Genomic DNA, 15,000 nt, shown 5'->3' on the forward strand with positions numbered 1-15,000 from the left:
CAGCACGCACAACAGATGGTGGTGCCCATCCTCCAGGATTCACTGTGAAAAGACAAGACAGAAATGTCTGAGAGTTTCAAACTCGTGTCGAACACAGCAGAGTAGTATTCAAAATGGCGTTGCTCGTAAATCCGATCGCCACTATTTTGGTCTGTTCTTACTGCACTTTACGACTCGCACTAAAAAAAGGACTACCGGTAGACTACACTATGACCGACTTTCGAAACATTTTGTGCCAATTTCTCATCAAATCAGTGACAAACTTTAGAAAGAAACAAGCAAGTCTTGCGGGGCTTGCTATAAGCTTACCACTTATTTATGTTATAAACTCTGCTTCTGCACAACAAGAAGATAGTGGCGAAAAAAGTTCAACGCAACATGGCGTGAACAGCGTTCTATTGCAATTAGAGGGAGATTATGATGACCTTTTATGACTACGGCACGCATCCACAGATCGTAGGCGATGATAAAAGTAAACAAGTAAAGTAAAACGAAGGACGACCTTAGGTGTAAAAGTATATTTTTACTTTTTGGAACTAATCCCATGGGCCCAGTCTGCTGCGAGACTGATTTAATTCCCAGACAAGCGATGGCACGTTGTTTACATGCGGTCAGCCACAGGAGCGAAATACTCGTTCCAGTGTTTCATTTTCTTGTGGCTCTTTATTAGTCAACCAAAAAAGTCAAACGAATAAAAACAAGAGGAAACAGGAATCAAGTCACGTAAAAAAACACTCTCAATAGAATGTTCACTTTACCACAGCTCAGATTTAAATGTAACGAAGCTAAAAGAACAATGAATTCAGTTTTTTCGCTTTAAAAAGAGAGTGAAAATTACTTTTCATTTCAAGTCTATTTTTTCAGATGGTTTATTTTCCACAAGTTTTCACCTGACGCATTGCTCTTTCCACCAAGAACCCGTCGGAAGTACCACAATTTGAGCTATTGCCAGATAGGATATAGTACTTACCATTTGAAATATAGGTAATTTTGCAGGATATATGATCTCGGTTGAGTTTACTTCCTTCTTCTCTGGGTTCAATCAAGGTTTGACAAAATAAGCTCACTACTGCCACAGCACGAACGAACTTGTTGATCTAAGGAAGGAAATAAATTTACACCTGACTTGGTAGTAGCGAAAGGGGCCTACTAAGATCACGCTCAAGAAATATTTATCATAACACTACTAAGCAATCGGTTCAAAACGTTTTCAAATTTTGCAAAGACTTTCCTATTTCATTCATTTTCATTCATTTTCAACTAAATAATCTGGTCGCCTTCTGACATATTTTCGTGAGATGACAAACACGATTCCATTCAATTGGCCTGAAGCGAGTAAGAAAATGGCACCCCAGAACAGCAACGAGTTCATCCACCGCTTGGACAAGTATCTCTGGACTATTCGACCCACACCGACATTTCGCGTGGCTAGGTTTATAAAATGACAAGACAATAAGAAAGACAAACTGTACAACTATCTGTATGCTATGTGCAAATTAATAAGGGAATAACATGACTTTTTGAGGGAATATTGTTTATTTGCACCCGCGTAGTGTCGCGCTCGGGCCGCAAATGACACTACAAGGGCGCAAATAAACAATATTCCCGAAAAAAGTCATGTCATTATCATTATTATCAATAAACAAGGCCAAATGATATCAAGAATGCGAGTTTCAATAATACAAGCTAAGTGAATAACGAATTCAAAGTCACTTCAAATCATCACGTAAGTGTTGATTGAACAAGCTATTAAAGAATCAACTCAGTCCAGTGAACTTATTTAAAATTACCGAAAAAACGCGTAAAATCGTCTATAAATAATAGGCATATCACAAAGTTGAAGCAAGAACCAATCAGCTGTAGGGCTGATAATGCATTAGCAGCCCCCTGTCAGTCTTTTGCGGCCCGCTGAGCGTGTGTTTTGAAGAGGCCGATTTTCTATTTGGCCACGTATATTGATAATAATATTCATGTACACTTAATGTATGTTCCCGAGGGAAAAGAGCTAGTTTTGTTTTCCCGAGAGTCCTCTCCAGGAAAAGATCTGACTCGCGGGAAAACAAAACTAACTTGTTTCCCGAGAGACCAGACATTGATTACTTTGTTATACAAATAAATTTAAAAGTGCTTTGCTATATATCATATAGTGCTGTTGTATCCGGTGCGGGTAAAAAACTAACTGCATGATTGTATCCCAGTCGGGATACATTTCAATTTGATCAGGGGCAGGTGACCGAGAATGAACCAATCACAGTGTTTGCTTTGTTGAGTAAAAGTCCAGGTATAATTACAACATATTATGTTGTGGTTCATTTTTTCAAACCAATTCAATTTTTGTTTTTCTAGGTCTAATATTCATTTTCATAATCTCAAACAAAGGAAAATCAAAATCGAACTGGTTTAAATTAGAAAAATGTTGTAACCAAGAAAAAATTTAACCACAACATATATACATGAAAGTACCCGTTTACCGTAAACATCAGATTTCCCTAAAGTTTTAACAAAAAATGACACCGGGGCGTGGTTCAGTGGTTACGGCATTGCGTTAGCATGCGGCTGCTCCGGGTTCAAGTCCCGTTCTGACTTCCGCTTTGGATTTGTTTCCGGTTGTCCCGGATTTAACTCTACCAGCTAGTCGGGGTTCTCAATCACGTTTCTGTTAAGTTTGAATTATTTCTTTCAAATTATCAAAAGTTGGATGGCTATGAACTACAATCTTGGACAAATTAAATGGAAAATTGAGACCACCCCTCCCCCCAAAATCAGTGATGGGAAGATGGCGCGTTTTGGCCTTCACGCGGCTTCATCCTTGATTTGGGGCGAAGGGGGCATTTCTGTTCCATTTTATTCTTAGCTTGATAGCTAAGTGCACTTTCACTATAAAAACAAAGCATTATTTACAAGCATTTAAAAGAGACTCGTCTGATTTTACCTCATTTCTTTCCTGTCTCAAATGGCAGAGACAAGTTAGAATAAAAAATATTTCTTTATGCCTTTAAGACAAGAAGCAGCCTGGCGCTCGCATTGTCACTGCAGGATAACGCGATAATAAAATCACTGTATTAACAGTTAAAAGCCCTACCGGTGCATCCGGGTGTTCAATTGAATAATTCATAACAATCCACGGTCTGCCAACTTCATTCACTTCTCTGTCACCAGCATCATATGAAGGGATTTCCCGTATGTGTGATAAAAATACAGTGTCTCTCTGAGAAGATGGCCACATCCTTTTATAAATTTGATGCACTATTAATGTGCTGTCACTCAGTTGTTCCAACACTTTGAATGACTCCAATGTAGCTGGAAAAAAGGAAGGAATAACGAGTTACTTCATTGCTGTGCCCAGTGATAAATTAAAATCGCTATTATAAGATTCCTTTGAGAGCCACGACATTTGAAGAACTTTTGACAAAGTCTTCAGGGATTCTTGCACCAACCTGTGTTGAGCTACAATAAGCTTTCATTATCGTATACCACTTTTGGTACCCTTATTTATTTTCGTTTGTTCTGTTCATTTCTTTTAGGGGAAAAAACTACATACTCAACGTAATGTTACAGCTCTGCCAGTCTAGTGACCCTTTTTCTGTAGTATAACGGGGAGTCAGGATGGCTTAGTGGTTATCAACCATGCCTTCCAGCTCTGCGACCCGGGTTCCACTCTCGGCCCCGAGATCGTATGTGGGCTGAGTTTCAGTCGATCTCAACCTGACTCCGAGGGTTTTTCTCCGGTTACTCCGGTTTTCCTCCCTGAGAAACATCGACTCCCAGCCTATTCTATCAGGCTGTGGTGCTGTGCTCCGAGGTCATACATATGGGTCGTGTTCAGGGGCCGAGCGCTTAGCCGGCAGCACAGCTGCTTTCGTCCGATCTCGTCGAGCCGCGCCCTTAGCAATTCAGTCTCCGACTGCGAGTAAGGGCGTTTGGCAGATCAGGTATTATAATTCAAACAGGAAGTTTGGTGGAAAAAATGTCATTGTCACCCATCTACTCTTCCCACTGGAAGGCTAATCTCAGCTAAGCTTATACAGTAATATAATAATACAGTGTGGTGCACTAATTCAGAATTAAAAAAACCTAGTCATGTATCAAATATTTCAGAATATGTCTTGCTGTTAATTTTAACACCATTTCACTCTGCTACCTGAACTTAGAAATATTTGTCTATAAGAACCAACCAGTCTCTCCGTCAATTGAAGGATTGTTTTTAATCGTTAATTTGATCCAAGTGAAGTATATGTATTATCGTTCATTTTGGACACTGGATAGGGATTATGGGAAATGAACTAAATTATTTTGTTTAAAAGCCTAATCCTAAAGTCTGAAATCGCAGGACTTGAACCTGGGAACCTTTGATTAATAACGCCTTCACTTAACCACTAGACTACCCCATCTTTCTTTAGTGGTTAAGTCGATAAAAACAATTTCTTCAAAGTGGGTGCTCCGGGTTCAAATCCTGTCCACGGGCCTCTTTAACTTTTTTCTTTTTATCTGCTACTACAAGTCCTGGGACAGAGTAATCTAAACGGAGGATAATAGTTTAATTGGAACAAACTGACAATGAAGGATAATCCTTCATTTGAAGAAGAGAACGTGTTGATAAGAACGGATGATTCACTTCACAATAACACAGAGCCCTGGCACCGTTGAATTTAAATTAGCCTGCAAGCAAGCAAAGAGAGCTTGCTCACAGGTTAAACTTAAATGAACAACAAGACCTTTTAAGTACACTGTACTTACTTTCCCAATCCATGCGAACATCCATGTCGTAAAAGTAATGAGCCATTTCCCTAGCGGTAATTCCCTAAGTAAACAGTAAATTAAAACACAAAAAATATTTGGCATAATAAGGATGCCAATTGGGAAGCAAGAAATACAATAAGGCTTAAAATTAATATTAGCTTTTGGTTAAAGGTGGACTTCACTGCAAGAGCAACACAGACATTTGTGTTACCGGCATTCTAACAAAAAATAATGTGGAAGACGCTGTGAGAAGCGAGGTACAGGGTGTGGAGCCCCTGGGATCTTGGTAATACATTGCTACCAAAATTATGTTACATTGTGTAGATATAATAATTTTTATTAACAGGTAGCAGCAACATGTTCAACAAACTATGTCATCCAAAATGTCTTGATGACAACTATGCTTGATGAACGAGATAGAGTGGTGGAAAGTGTGCCGGACATTTGCTACCTCAGCTTTGCAAGAAACAATTCAACAACTTACTGTGACTGTGTGTGTAGCTTTTAAAAAATCACAGACAATGCCGCCATCTTCATAATCCCGCCGGTACACCTGAGGATAAGGGGATACATTTTTTACTACAACCAAAGATTTGGCCAAATTAAAAAAAGAAAGTTAAAATACCAAATGGTTACAAAGTGGTTTCAATAAGTACTGAAAGCGTCGACTACTTCATTCAGAAGTCAGATACTTTTCCCCCCTAAAATTGAAAAAATTAAAGACATTCTTTCAAACTTAAGATTAAGTCATTTTGACAAATGACAACATATAGCCGCATAAAGGAGATCCTCAATTTTGATTTTAAAATGTGGAGTTTGGGAGCACTTAAAAATGGCATGCCCTCAATGGGACAACCTAGAGAACAGCCCCTTGTTGATACATCGGTTACTCTATTCAAACATCGCAGTGGAGCATCCTGCTGACGCATAACCAGTCGACCTCATCGCCTGATGAAGACTAGCAGTATGCAGTCAAAACGTCGCGATCTACATCACAAGTGACCACATCCTGAGACAAACGAGAATACTTTATTATTACTATTGTTCTTCACCACGATGAATAACAGCAACCTTTTTAACTTCATATTTTACTGAAACATTGTACATGTGGTAGCAATGTACATTCAAAAAAACATCACATCCAAAAGACCATCTTCCATCTGTATTCATCATTGCTGTGACAGTTTGGAAAGTTGTTAGCCTGTGAGAGCGGGCGGCTGTACTCAGGTTAGAAAGTTGCCTGTTCACTGAGAGTACAAATTATCACTAACTTATGTATTTTAAAATATTGTATTCCAGATGTTTTTGAAACCCATGCTGAATTTTCATCAGAATGTTCTTAAACAAATACTGAGCTTCTAAACTTGGGGCACAGCTGATCTATGAGTGCACCTTGTCTAATGTAAAGCTGTACAGGTGTTTACAGTACTCGTCTGTACTTGTATTGAGTGAGGACGTGTGATCAAGACATCCATTGAAATGATCAATAGCTTCATTATCGAGATTAAATCAACATCATACCTTCATATCACCATCCTCATACGCCAAACTCCATTTGTGATCAACACTTTCAGAAATTATTTGGAAGCACTCATTCAAACATTTATCAACCTGCAAATTGAAAATAAGCAAATACAAATACCAAAGCTTGATACTTACAAAAACACTGTAAATATTATTTATTAAGTCCAAAGACAAAACCACCAGACTATGCCAACAGAAAACCCCCTTGTGTTACAAAAGTCACCTTTGGGCTCAGTATCAATGCCTGTCAAGGGAATGTACAAACCTCTTTCATAATGGCAGCCAAATCTTCTTTAACACTAATGAGCCTTTCTACATGTACATGTAAGCTCACTATGACATGAAACAGTCAAGAATATTTGTTCAAAATTGAGGGCAGTAGGTCTTATTAATATGAATACAAATGAATGACAAGTTAGCAGCCATAAGAAGAAAGTGGTCTACAAAAACCAATGAAAGAATCAACATTATTTTGCTTGAAAATAATCTACCATCAAACCATGTGCATTCATTTGATAATCTATAGAGTATAGAATAGTAAAGAAGGGGAAAAAAAGTTAACCAGCTGCCTTGCTAAAATGGGAGGTAGGTGCCTTGAGTATCCAGGGGCTTCCACTGTGGCCAGCCAGCCCCTAGATAAAAAAAAAACCACCCACATGGCTGGCAAATCCCCGCAACACAGCCATGGACCCCATTCCAAACCAAGGGACTCTCCGAGCTGACCACAGGTGAAGGTCAGAGAGAACAAAGTGCTCATGGCTGGGGGAAGCCATGGCCCTGACCCACCCAAGGTCTGAGGTACCCATTATGACTGAAAAAGGACAAGAACAATGAGCCAAAGAAAGGAAGCCAGCAAAGAAAGATACCTGTCAGGAGAGCTGATTGGCTACTCCTACAAGGGTGTGGACAGGAGTGCAAATATATATTTGGAAAGCATCACTAGACCATCTGCCCAGAGTCTTAATGGGATGATCCTTTATACTACAAGAGGCTGCTGAAGTGGCAGCACCAATGCGGAAGCTATGGCTCGTAAAACAACCAGGAACTCCCAAGGAAGAAAGAATTGACTGAAGTGCCAAAGACAGCCATTGGTAGCTTAATGGTGTGCCATCTGAGAGGAGAAACATAGGGCCAGGAGTGGAGCCACAGATATGTATTATGTAGATGTAGCAACCTTGGCAGAAGGGGTCCATTTTGGAGCACTTGATATAAACCCTGAAGCTTCTTGGATTAAACAAGGAATCTGCTTGAATATCACTGACTGTAAGGTGAAAGTCGGGGTTAAACGGAGAGTTGACCGTGAACTCCCCTGCACGTAGGAAACCAAAGATGCCATGACAGCCCAGCGCATGGAATGGCTAGAAAAATCCAAGGATCAGTGAATAACCAGTAACAGGTCACTGGTGATGAGCTGGTACTTTGGCTGCTTTGAACCACAGAATGTTCGCCACTGAGCTGTTGCCTGACAGGAAGTTCACCCTTCTGGAGGCCCAGGGTGGACCCCAAGTGTAGGCTGCTACTACAATAGGGAAGAGGTCTTTGAATTCAATTGATTGAGAGACCTGAGAAGGGAGTCACAAACCAGAGAACCAATGATGCTAAAACATGGCAACATACCCCAGTGCACCAGAAGCATCAGACGAAACTTCGAAGTCAAAAAAGAAATCATGCCAATTGAGTAATGCTTGTTTTTTACTGTGGTGGTGTTGAAAACAGATCTCTGTGAAATTCTAGAGAATTGCTGAATCGCCGTATGAAATAAAGCGAATTCGGATGAAAACAAACTTGCAAAACTCGACGTTGATGACTTTGCTTTTGAGAATTTCATCAGCCACAAAAACTTTGTTCAAAGCAAATTATTTTATGGTCAATTCAAATGCTTGAAATTTCTTAGCCTGCGAGTAAGCTCTCTTGCACAGTTATAGGGCTAGGTTCCAACGTTTGTCTATGTACGTTGCTTTCACAACCAATCTTGCAAGGTCTTGCAATAAATTTTTATTAGTGCAAATCAACCCACTCTGAAAGAACTAATCAATAGAAGCCTACTTATTTCCCAAAAAAACTCTTGCAAGTTATGTTGTCTTAAAAATATACCACTCCCAATATTATTATTGTTCTAAAATAAGTACAAGAAGTAACCATATCCATCTTTGAAGCACCAATTAGCAAAACTAACATACAAACTCTATTGATTTTTATAGGTCATACAAAGCATCTCTAATAATAATATTAAAGTTACCTCAGCTTTCATCCTGTGCTCTGGCTCCTGCTCAATAAGTTCTGACGGAGGCACAAATGTGCTGCCTTGAAAGTCCTTCTACATTTGCAAACAAGAAAAAATTAGTTGTTTAAGTTCCTGAAAAAGGACAGCGTGAGTTAAATACAGAGATTAAAAGCCATTCCGGTTTAGCAACCCACCATAGCATCTTCTTCATCCTGGCGGTCAAGAGCCACTTCAATTGCATCATAGAATTCTTCTTCATTCAAAGCACTGTGGGGTCCTTCCTATGTCCAAGACAGTATATCAATACAGTCAATTTAAAAATGTTAAAATCAGCCTTGGTGTGACACAGTTTTTGCTACAAGTGATCTGAGAGCCAGATTTGCATTAACACATTCCAAACCTGCCCTGCCAACTTGCTGTATTTGTGTCCATTGATCCCCAATTCCACTTCACCACACTAATATTAAGTAAATAGGTAGCAACTACAGAATTCAGAACTGCACAAGTGCCTGTAACTCCCACAACGTTCTTTTTTTACCCAGACGAATTGTTGTGTCACACGGAGCAAAATAGCACAAAAATTTTTCCTTTTGGTCAGAACTGGAATTTTTTACGCATTTTTGAATTATGGTTTTTCTGCCCCACAACCAGTGAAAGGAAGACTGGGACTAGTTATGTAACAGGGCAAACAGAGCAAAGGCAGAGGACAGACAACAACAAAAGCAGAAGACAGCTGTTATTCAGATGACATTTTGTTAAGAGAAGTGACATTCACTAAATGGCCTCGAACGACTTCAGTCTGGTTTCCAGTTCAGATTCTAAGGTCTCCAAAATAGAGGATTACGAGTTAGAAGTGAAAGGCTTGCTAAACTTGAGCGACCAAGCAACAGCACAGGTAACCCAGGCTCTCTATTAATGACAATGTAGGATACAGGACACATATGGAATGAAGTTCAACTCTAGAAATTTGTAAGAAATTGCAAATGAAAATTGACAAAACTTACCACGTGGCTGTTCATAGTTGTCCTTAATACTCAAAGGGAGTTTAAAAAAATAACCATAACCATCACCTTCCATACACCTGTACAAGGGAAACCGAAAGGTAGGAGGCTGACACATCGCCATCTTAGCCCAATCGACCCAAACCCAGTAAGGTCTCTCCAGCTAGCTGAGCTAAGACAGCGGGCTCCATGAAACTTGTAAATCCACTCTCCAACAATCCATAGGGACCACAGCCTGGTTAGTTTGAAAACGACAGTTAAACTTGGGGCACCTGGTGACGAGTAAATCATGACTTATCATTGGCCAGAGTTTACTTGCCACCGGGCGCCCCTGTTTTTTCAAAATTAACCAGGTTGTGATCCCCAAGGTACGTGGAGAGTGGATTTAAATGTTTCAGGGAGCCTGCTGTCTTAGCTCAGGGAGCTGGAGATCCTTTAGAAGTTTAAGGGTTTCAGGCATCTCCTATTCCACGAGCAGGATTGTGTTTATTCACAAAATGGATTTGGTTTTTGTGGTAAAAGTCGTGCTGGATTTGGGTCGAATGGGCCAAGATGGCGGTGTCAGTTTCTTACCTTTCTGCTTTCCGCATGGAAGGTGAAGTGGACCTTTTATTTCTGAAACTCTGTGTGAGTATTAAGGACCCCTACAAAAGGCCATGTGGGAAGTGTTATCGATTTTGATTTTTAATTCTCAGAAATCTTTTCAGCTCTGACTACATTGTAAAGTCACAATCAGAATGACTGAAGGCAGGGTTTTACATGTACATCACAAATTACAATCAGCCCATACCCCTTTCAGCGAATTCTGCGGTTTGGAATGGGTTTTCCACCCTTGATTTTTCACCAATTTGGAAATTCATAGAAAATTTTGGTTTTGACCAAAAAACAAAAACTTTGTGTCATTTTGCTTGGCAAGATGCAAAGACACATCTGGGCAAAAATAAGGGGGTTATAGACACTTTAAGATTCTTCTAAGGCCAAGCAATTTCCTGTTCATGTCTAAGACACTGTTAATTTTGTCTCACCCTTTCAATACCATTTTTTTTTTTATTTCTTTTCTTAACAACCTTTAAGATTATACATTGTTTGGAAAATGTGGTTCAAATAAACAAGGCTTCCACATGAGGTTTGGCAGAGAGGCAAAAATGCTACAGGTATTGCAAGATTATTAAGAGATCTCCACCACAGTGAAATCTGTATCAATGATGACCATAAAAATTTTCAAGATCATGACACGCTACAACACTATTCAGTGTCTCTATGTGCAATTCTCAGTCTAAATGTTTTGCGTTTCTGCCAGCAATGTCATCTCTGTTAAGTGAATGATCAAAAACTGAGCACGACAAATCTGAAAGAGAACAGTTTTTTGGAGTTGTTAATTAATATTATTTTGTTCAATCGTATTACCTCAAAGTCTGGCCCTCCAATGAATGCTTGTTTCCTGGCATTAACAACTGCTGATTTGGCAGCATCTTCTGCTTTCTTCCGTTTCTCTACTTCCTATGGAAAGACATGCAACAACCTTCAATTATTAGGGAGATTAGAGAACTTTAATTTAAAGTGCCTATGAAGTGAAATTGTTTGTGCACAGAACTTTCTAATATTCAAGATCAAAATATGTGACTGCAAAATTTGAGATAGTTGGGGTTTAAACTAAATTTTAAGCGCTAAAAGTTGTCCCTTTTGGGCAAAAAAAGGCTTTTGATTGCACGGTCAAAATACCATGTGACAACAATCACTGACATCATTTGTGTCAATTGAATACAGTGGAGAGTAGGAAAGACACAGGCGCCCTTACCGCAGCCACAGCTAGTAACTCTGTTTTGTTTTGGGTTTTTTTTGGTGGAAGAAACAGAGTTCTGGAGAAAAAAGTTTTTTTCCTGACAGCTCTTGATCTTTCTATGGCATAACATTCAGAGAAGGATGTTGATAAGGGAATGCTTGTCACAGTAACCTACATGTAGGGTCTGTTAGGTTTCAAGGTTGTGAAGGGATCTTAGCTCTCAGACTGACTAAAAAGTCTTAAAGTGATTTGCCCTTCCTGTAAGCGCCAATAGGGACACACGGAAAAGTACACGCCAGATTGGGGTTGTTTGTGATCAAAAAACCAATAATTTTTCATAAGGATGTCTTTATGTACCAGTCAATTCCACGTGTGCCCATCCATTATAACTTCTGCAAATAAATTCAACCCACTCTCCTAACCACCTTTTAAGGCCAAATGAAGCAACTTTGAGCACTTGTAAAATCAACAGTAGACAAATCAACAGATTTTGCAGTCATGTATTTTGAACTACTGGTATAAAAAGTGCACAAAAACGAAATTACTGGTAATTTCACTTCACAGACACTTAAAAACACATTCAAGTCATCATTCCCGTAGTAAACCTATATGAGATTTGCCCTTTGAGCTTATCCTTCAAAATTATTTTTTTGTACCTTGTCCAATCTCTGTTGCCAATGTTCCTCCCTCTTGTTCATTATATCAATGCAATGTTGAAGTGTTGCCAGGATGCCAGCAGTTGTGGCTTGAAAAGTGATTGATTCACCCCTAAAATCAACCCCCTTTGCATTTGCAATGGAGAGGACAGCAGCTCCATCCGATGTTGTTCTCCTATGGCCAGGGTTGCCAACAACTTGACGAAAAGTAGCAGGAGTAGGTGTAGTTGATAGTTCATCCATTTCATCATCAGCGTCATGGTCCACTAAAAATAAAAATAAAAACATTGAAAAGACCAAGTAACAGGGCTGATTAACAAAGTCTGTACTTAGCAGCCAGCACAAAGTAAGAGTTGCAAGAGGCAATATCGGAGATGACCTCTAACTTATTGAGTACTTTACAGGCTTCCCAAGTAATCAAAGTATAGTGGTAACAAGCGTTACCACAGAACACAATGACTCACATCCTTCATTGCTGTCATAGGTCTCTTGGTCATGTCCATTTGTGAGAGGGGCCTGTTTCTGAGTGGTACCAGTTCCCGCACAAGCATCAAAGTAGCCCTGGAGGGTGTCAATTTGCTGGCAAACAATATCCCGGAATGTCTCAAGTTCCATCAACTTTTCACGCAAGCCTCTAGCCTTCTGGAAAAATAAAAGTACCAGTACAGTAATAAATATTGTAGATAAAAGAGAGCACTGATAATTATAACAGAAAGCATTATTACTTCAAAGAGCTAACAACATTAACAATACAACAAAGTTTGCTTAAATTGATTGCCATATTGTTATGCATACATTAAATTTTGTAAATAATGTTACATTTATCCCACTGCCAACTACATCTAAATGTATACATGTACATGTACATGTGTAACTTGAAGGTGATTTTCTGCACTGACTTTAAACACAGGTAAATTTGGACAGTAACTTAAGGAGGTCCTTAAATCAATTGAAAGCTCAATGAACTAAACAAATCTCAGGAGTGCATCTTCACATGCACTTCAATGAAATCCCAATAGGAAAACACTGTTGTAAGGGAAATGCAGCAGCTTTTCAAAGCATTCACATTAACAATGATTACATGTCCAAAATGCATGGTTTATCAGTTGATTTCATTATCCAGAACAATTACCGGTAACATGCTTTTTGTTACTAAGACTAGTACACGATTACACATGCCATGTAGCTTGTGCATTTCACTGTGTTTACTTACATGCAAATAATATTAATGGCCATCTTACGCAAAACATGTCATGTTTTGGAGGAAACTATACAGTACAGTGTACTTGTAATGTAGGTTACTGTAGGTTCCCTAAATTCTACATTTTCCGTTAAAATTCTGCAAGGTGATCTCTATCATTGTACACACAGTTACTGCCCTCAAGATGGTTGAAAAGACAATAAAATATTCTTGCTAAATACTGCTATAGTATTAATCCATGTTAAAAGAAATAATATTTATTATTCTGAAAACTAAAACTGCTCCAACGGAGGTAAGTTTCAAGTTAACTGCTAAAAAATGCTGATAACATAGTACGTTGAACCTTGAAAGATGAGGTTGATGCTGTTGTTGATAAACTAGTGACAGATGACAAGGACAGCATGGAACCATTTTTCCTGAGACTTGACTCTGAACCATAGCCAGACTCAGCTGCCTGAAAGAAAAAGTTACCAAGTTTACTATCAAGCAAATTAATGTACAATATGAAGTACTTCAAAGAATTACTCCCAGAGTATAAAAATATTGGAAAGGAATGTATAGTAACAGCAATGTCCATTAGTTTAGTTTATCTCTTAATACTCAAAGACAGGACAAAAAGTTCTATTTCTGCTTAGCGATAGAGAGGAAAATACATCTTATATGTACCATTAAATTTGACAAATGAGTGAAGGGAGAGAGGTGAGACTGAAAAAGCATGGTTTAACAGTTGTGGTTTGAAAATTTTCTCTATTCACTCCTTTCAAGGGATTCTGTGTTGTTTTGGCCTCCACATACATGTAAAGTAATGCTCGAATATGCCTCAAAACAAAACCCTAACCCACAAAATAATGATGATGCAATTTGATTCCTCAAAACCATCTTACTGCAAGGAGAATGTTAAATAATTTTATTTTTTGTTCAACATAAGGGAGGGAAAGATGGAAATGGATTGCAATTTGAAAACTGAAGGCTAAACTTTTGATATTCTTGCACCTCACCTGAAGGAATGGCTAAACATCTAATATGGAAGACTCAGCAAAAACATTTTTTTGATGTCTTTCTGCTAAACTTCAAGTGTTCTTTCTCGAATAGTTAACCCTTTGACGTCCAAACCGGCCAGACTCCGTCTAACATCAGATGATTTTACTCGTCAATGGGGAACCCCTGGGAGTCAATGGGTTAATCACTCACTGAAAAACTATAATGTCCCCATTAATTAAGCTTTTGACGTCCAAACCGGCCTAAACCGGCCAGACAATTTTACTCATCAATGGTGAACCCCTAGGAATCAATGGGTTAAAAAGACTAGTAATAAAAAAGTTACTTCTATGCAGTTTTGCTCGATTAAAACAAAAAACTCCCATCCTTAGCCCCTTTAAACAAGTTCACAGATTTTCTTTGCCTTGCATTAACCCACTGACCCCTCAGGTGGCATAGGAAATTCCTAGGAATGCCCCCAGTTGATGAGTAAAATCTTCTGGTGTTACACAGAGTAAAATCTCTTACAGTAAGTCTTACTCCCAGGAGGCAATGGGACATTTTGACTGGTTAATTGCTGTCATTAAACACAAAGACGCACTATAAAATGGGTCACTTCACGCTCTGATTTTGTTCGAATTCATTCAAGCACGACTGATTAATTATCCAAGATGGTGATCAACAAACAGCAACACAGAGATGGAAGCCTTAAAAGATATTTCTAGCACGAGAAAACAGGACTCAGAATTAAAAAAAGAATGACAGATAATATTTTATGACGTAACGGGCTTTTTTATCGCACAAATTACCGCAGAGCTCAGTCACATCCATGGTTCATTGATAAATCATTTGCATGTGCCTAAGGCACGACACCTTTTATACTACACACAGTT

The 15,000-nt window shown here is 38.9% G+C and overlaps 1 protein-coding gene across 1 annotated transcript in view; it reads right to left on the minus strand.

Moving 5' to 3' along the window:
• Window positions 1–15,000, minus strand: part of LOC137992622 (ceramide transfer protein-like) — a 28,043-nt gene that overhangs the window by 1,406 nt on the left and 11,637 nt on the right. The window contains exons 3-14 of the mRNA XM_068838058.1: window positions 13,473–13,583; window positions 12,393–12,570; window positions 11,929–12,194; window positions 10,897–10,989; window positions 8,683–8,769; window positions 8,504–8,581; window positions 6,262–6,351; window positions 5,225–5,293; window positions 4,738–4,801; window positions 3,083–3,300; window positions 971–1,097; window positions 1–42 (exon numbers count right to left, since the gene is read on the minus strand). The exon at window positions 1–42 is cut by the window's left edge and continues 1,406 nt beyond it. Of these exons, the coding sequence (XP_068694159.1) occupies window positions 1–42; window positions 971–1,097; window positions 3,083–3,300; window positions 4,738–4,801; window positions 5,225–5,293; window positions 6,262–6,351; window positions 8,504–8,581; window positions 8,683–8,769; window positions 10,897–10,989; window positions 11,929–12,194; window positions 12,393–12,570; window positions 13,473–13,583 (1,423 nt within the window). The remainder of the gene's footprint in view (window positions 43–970; window positions 1,098–3,082; window positions 3,301–4,737; window positions 4,802–5,224; window positions 5,294–6,261; window positions 6,352–8,503; window positions 8,582–8,682; window positions 8,770–10,896; window positions 10,990–11,928; window positions 12,195–12,392; window positions 12,571–13,472; window positions 13,584–15,000) is intronic.

This window comes from Montipora foliosa, chromosome 2 (genome assembly GCF_036669935.1).
Source record: "Montipora foliosa isolate CH-2021 chromosome 2, ASM3666993v2, whole genome shotgun sequence".
Classification (NCBI taxonomy): domain Eukaryota; kingdom Metazoa; phylum Cnidaria; class Anthozoa; order Scleractinia; family Acroporidae; genus Montipora; species Montipora foliosa.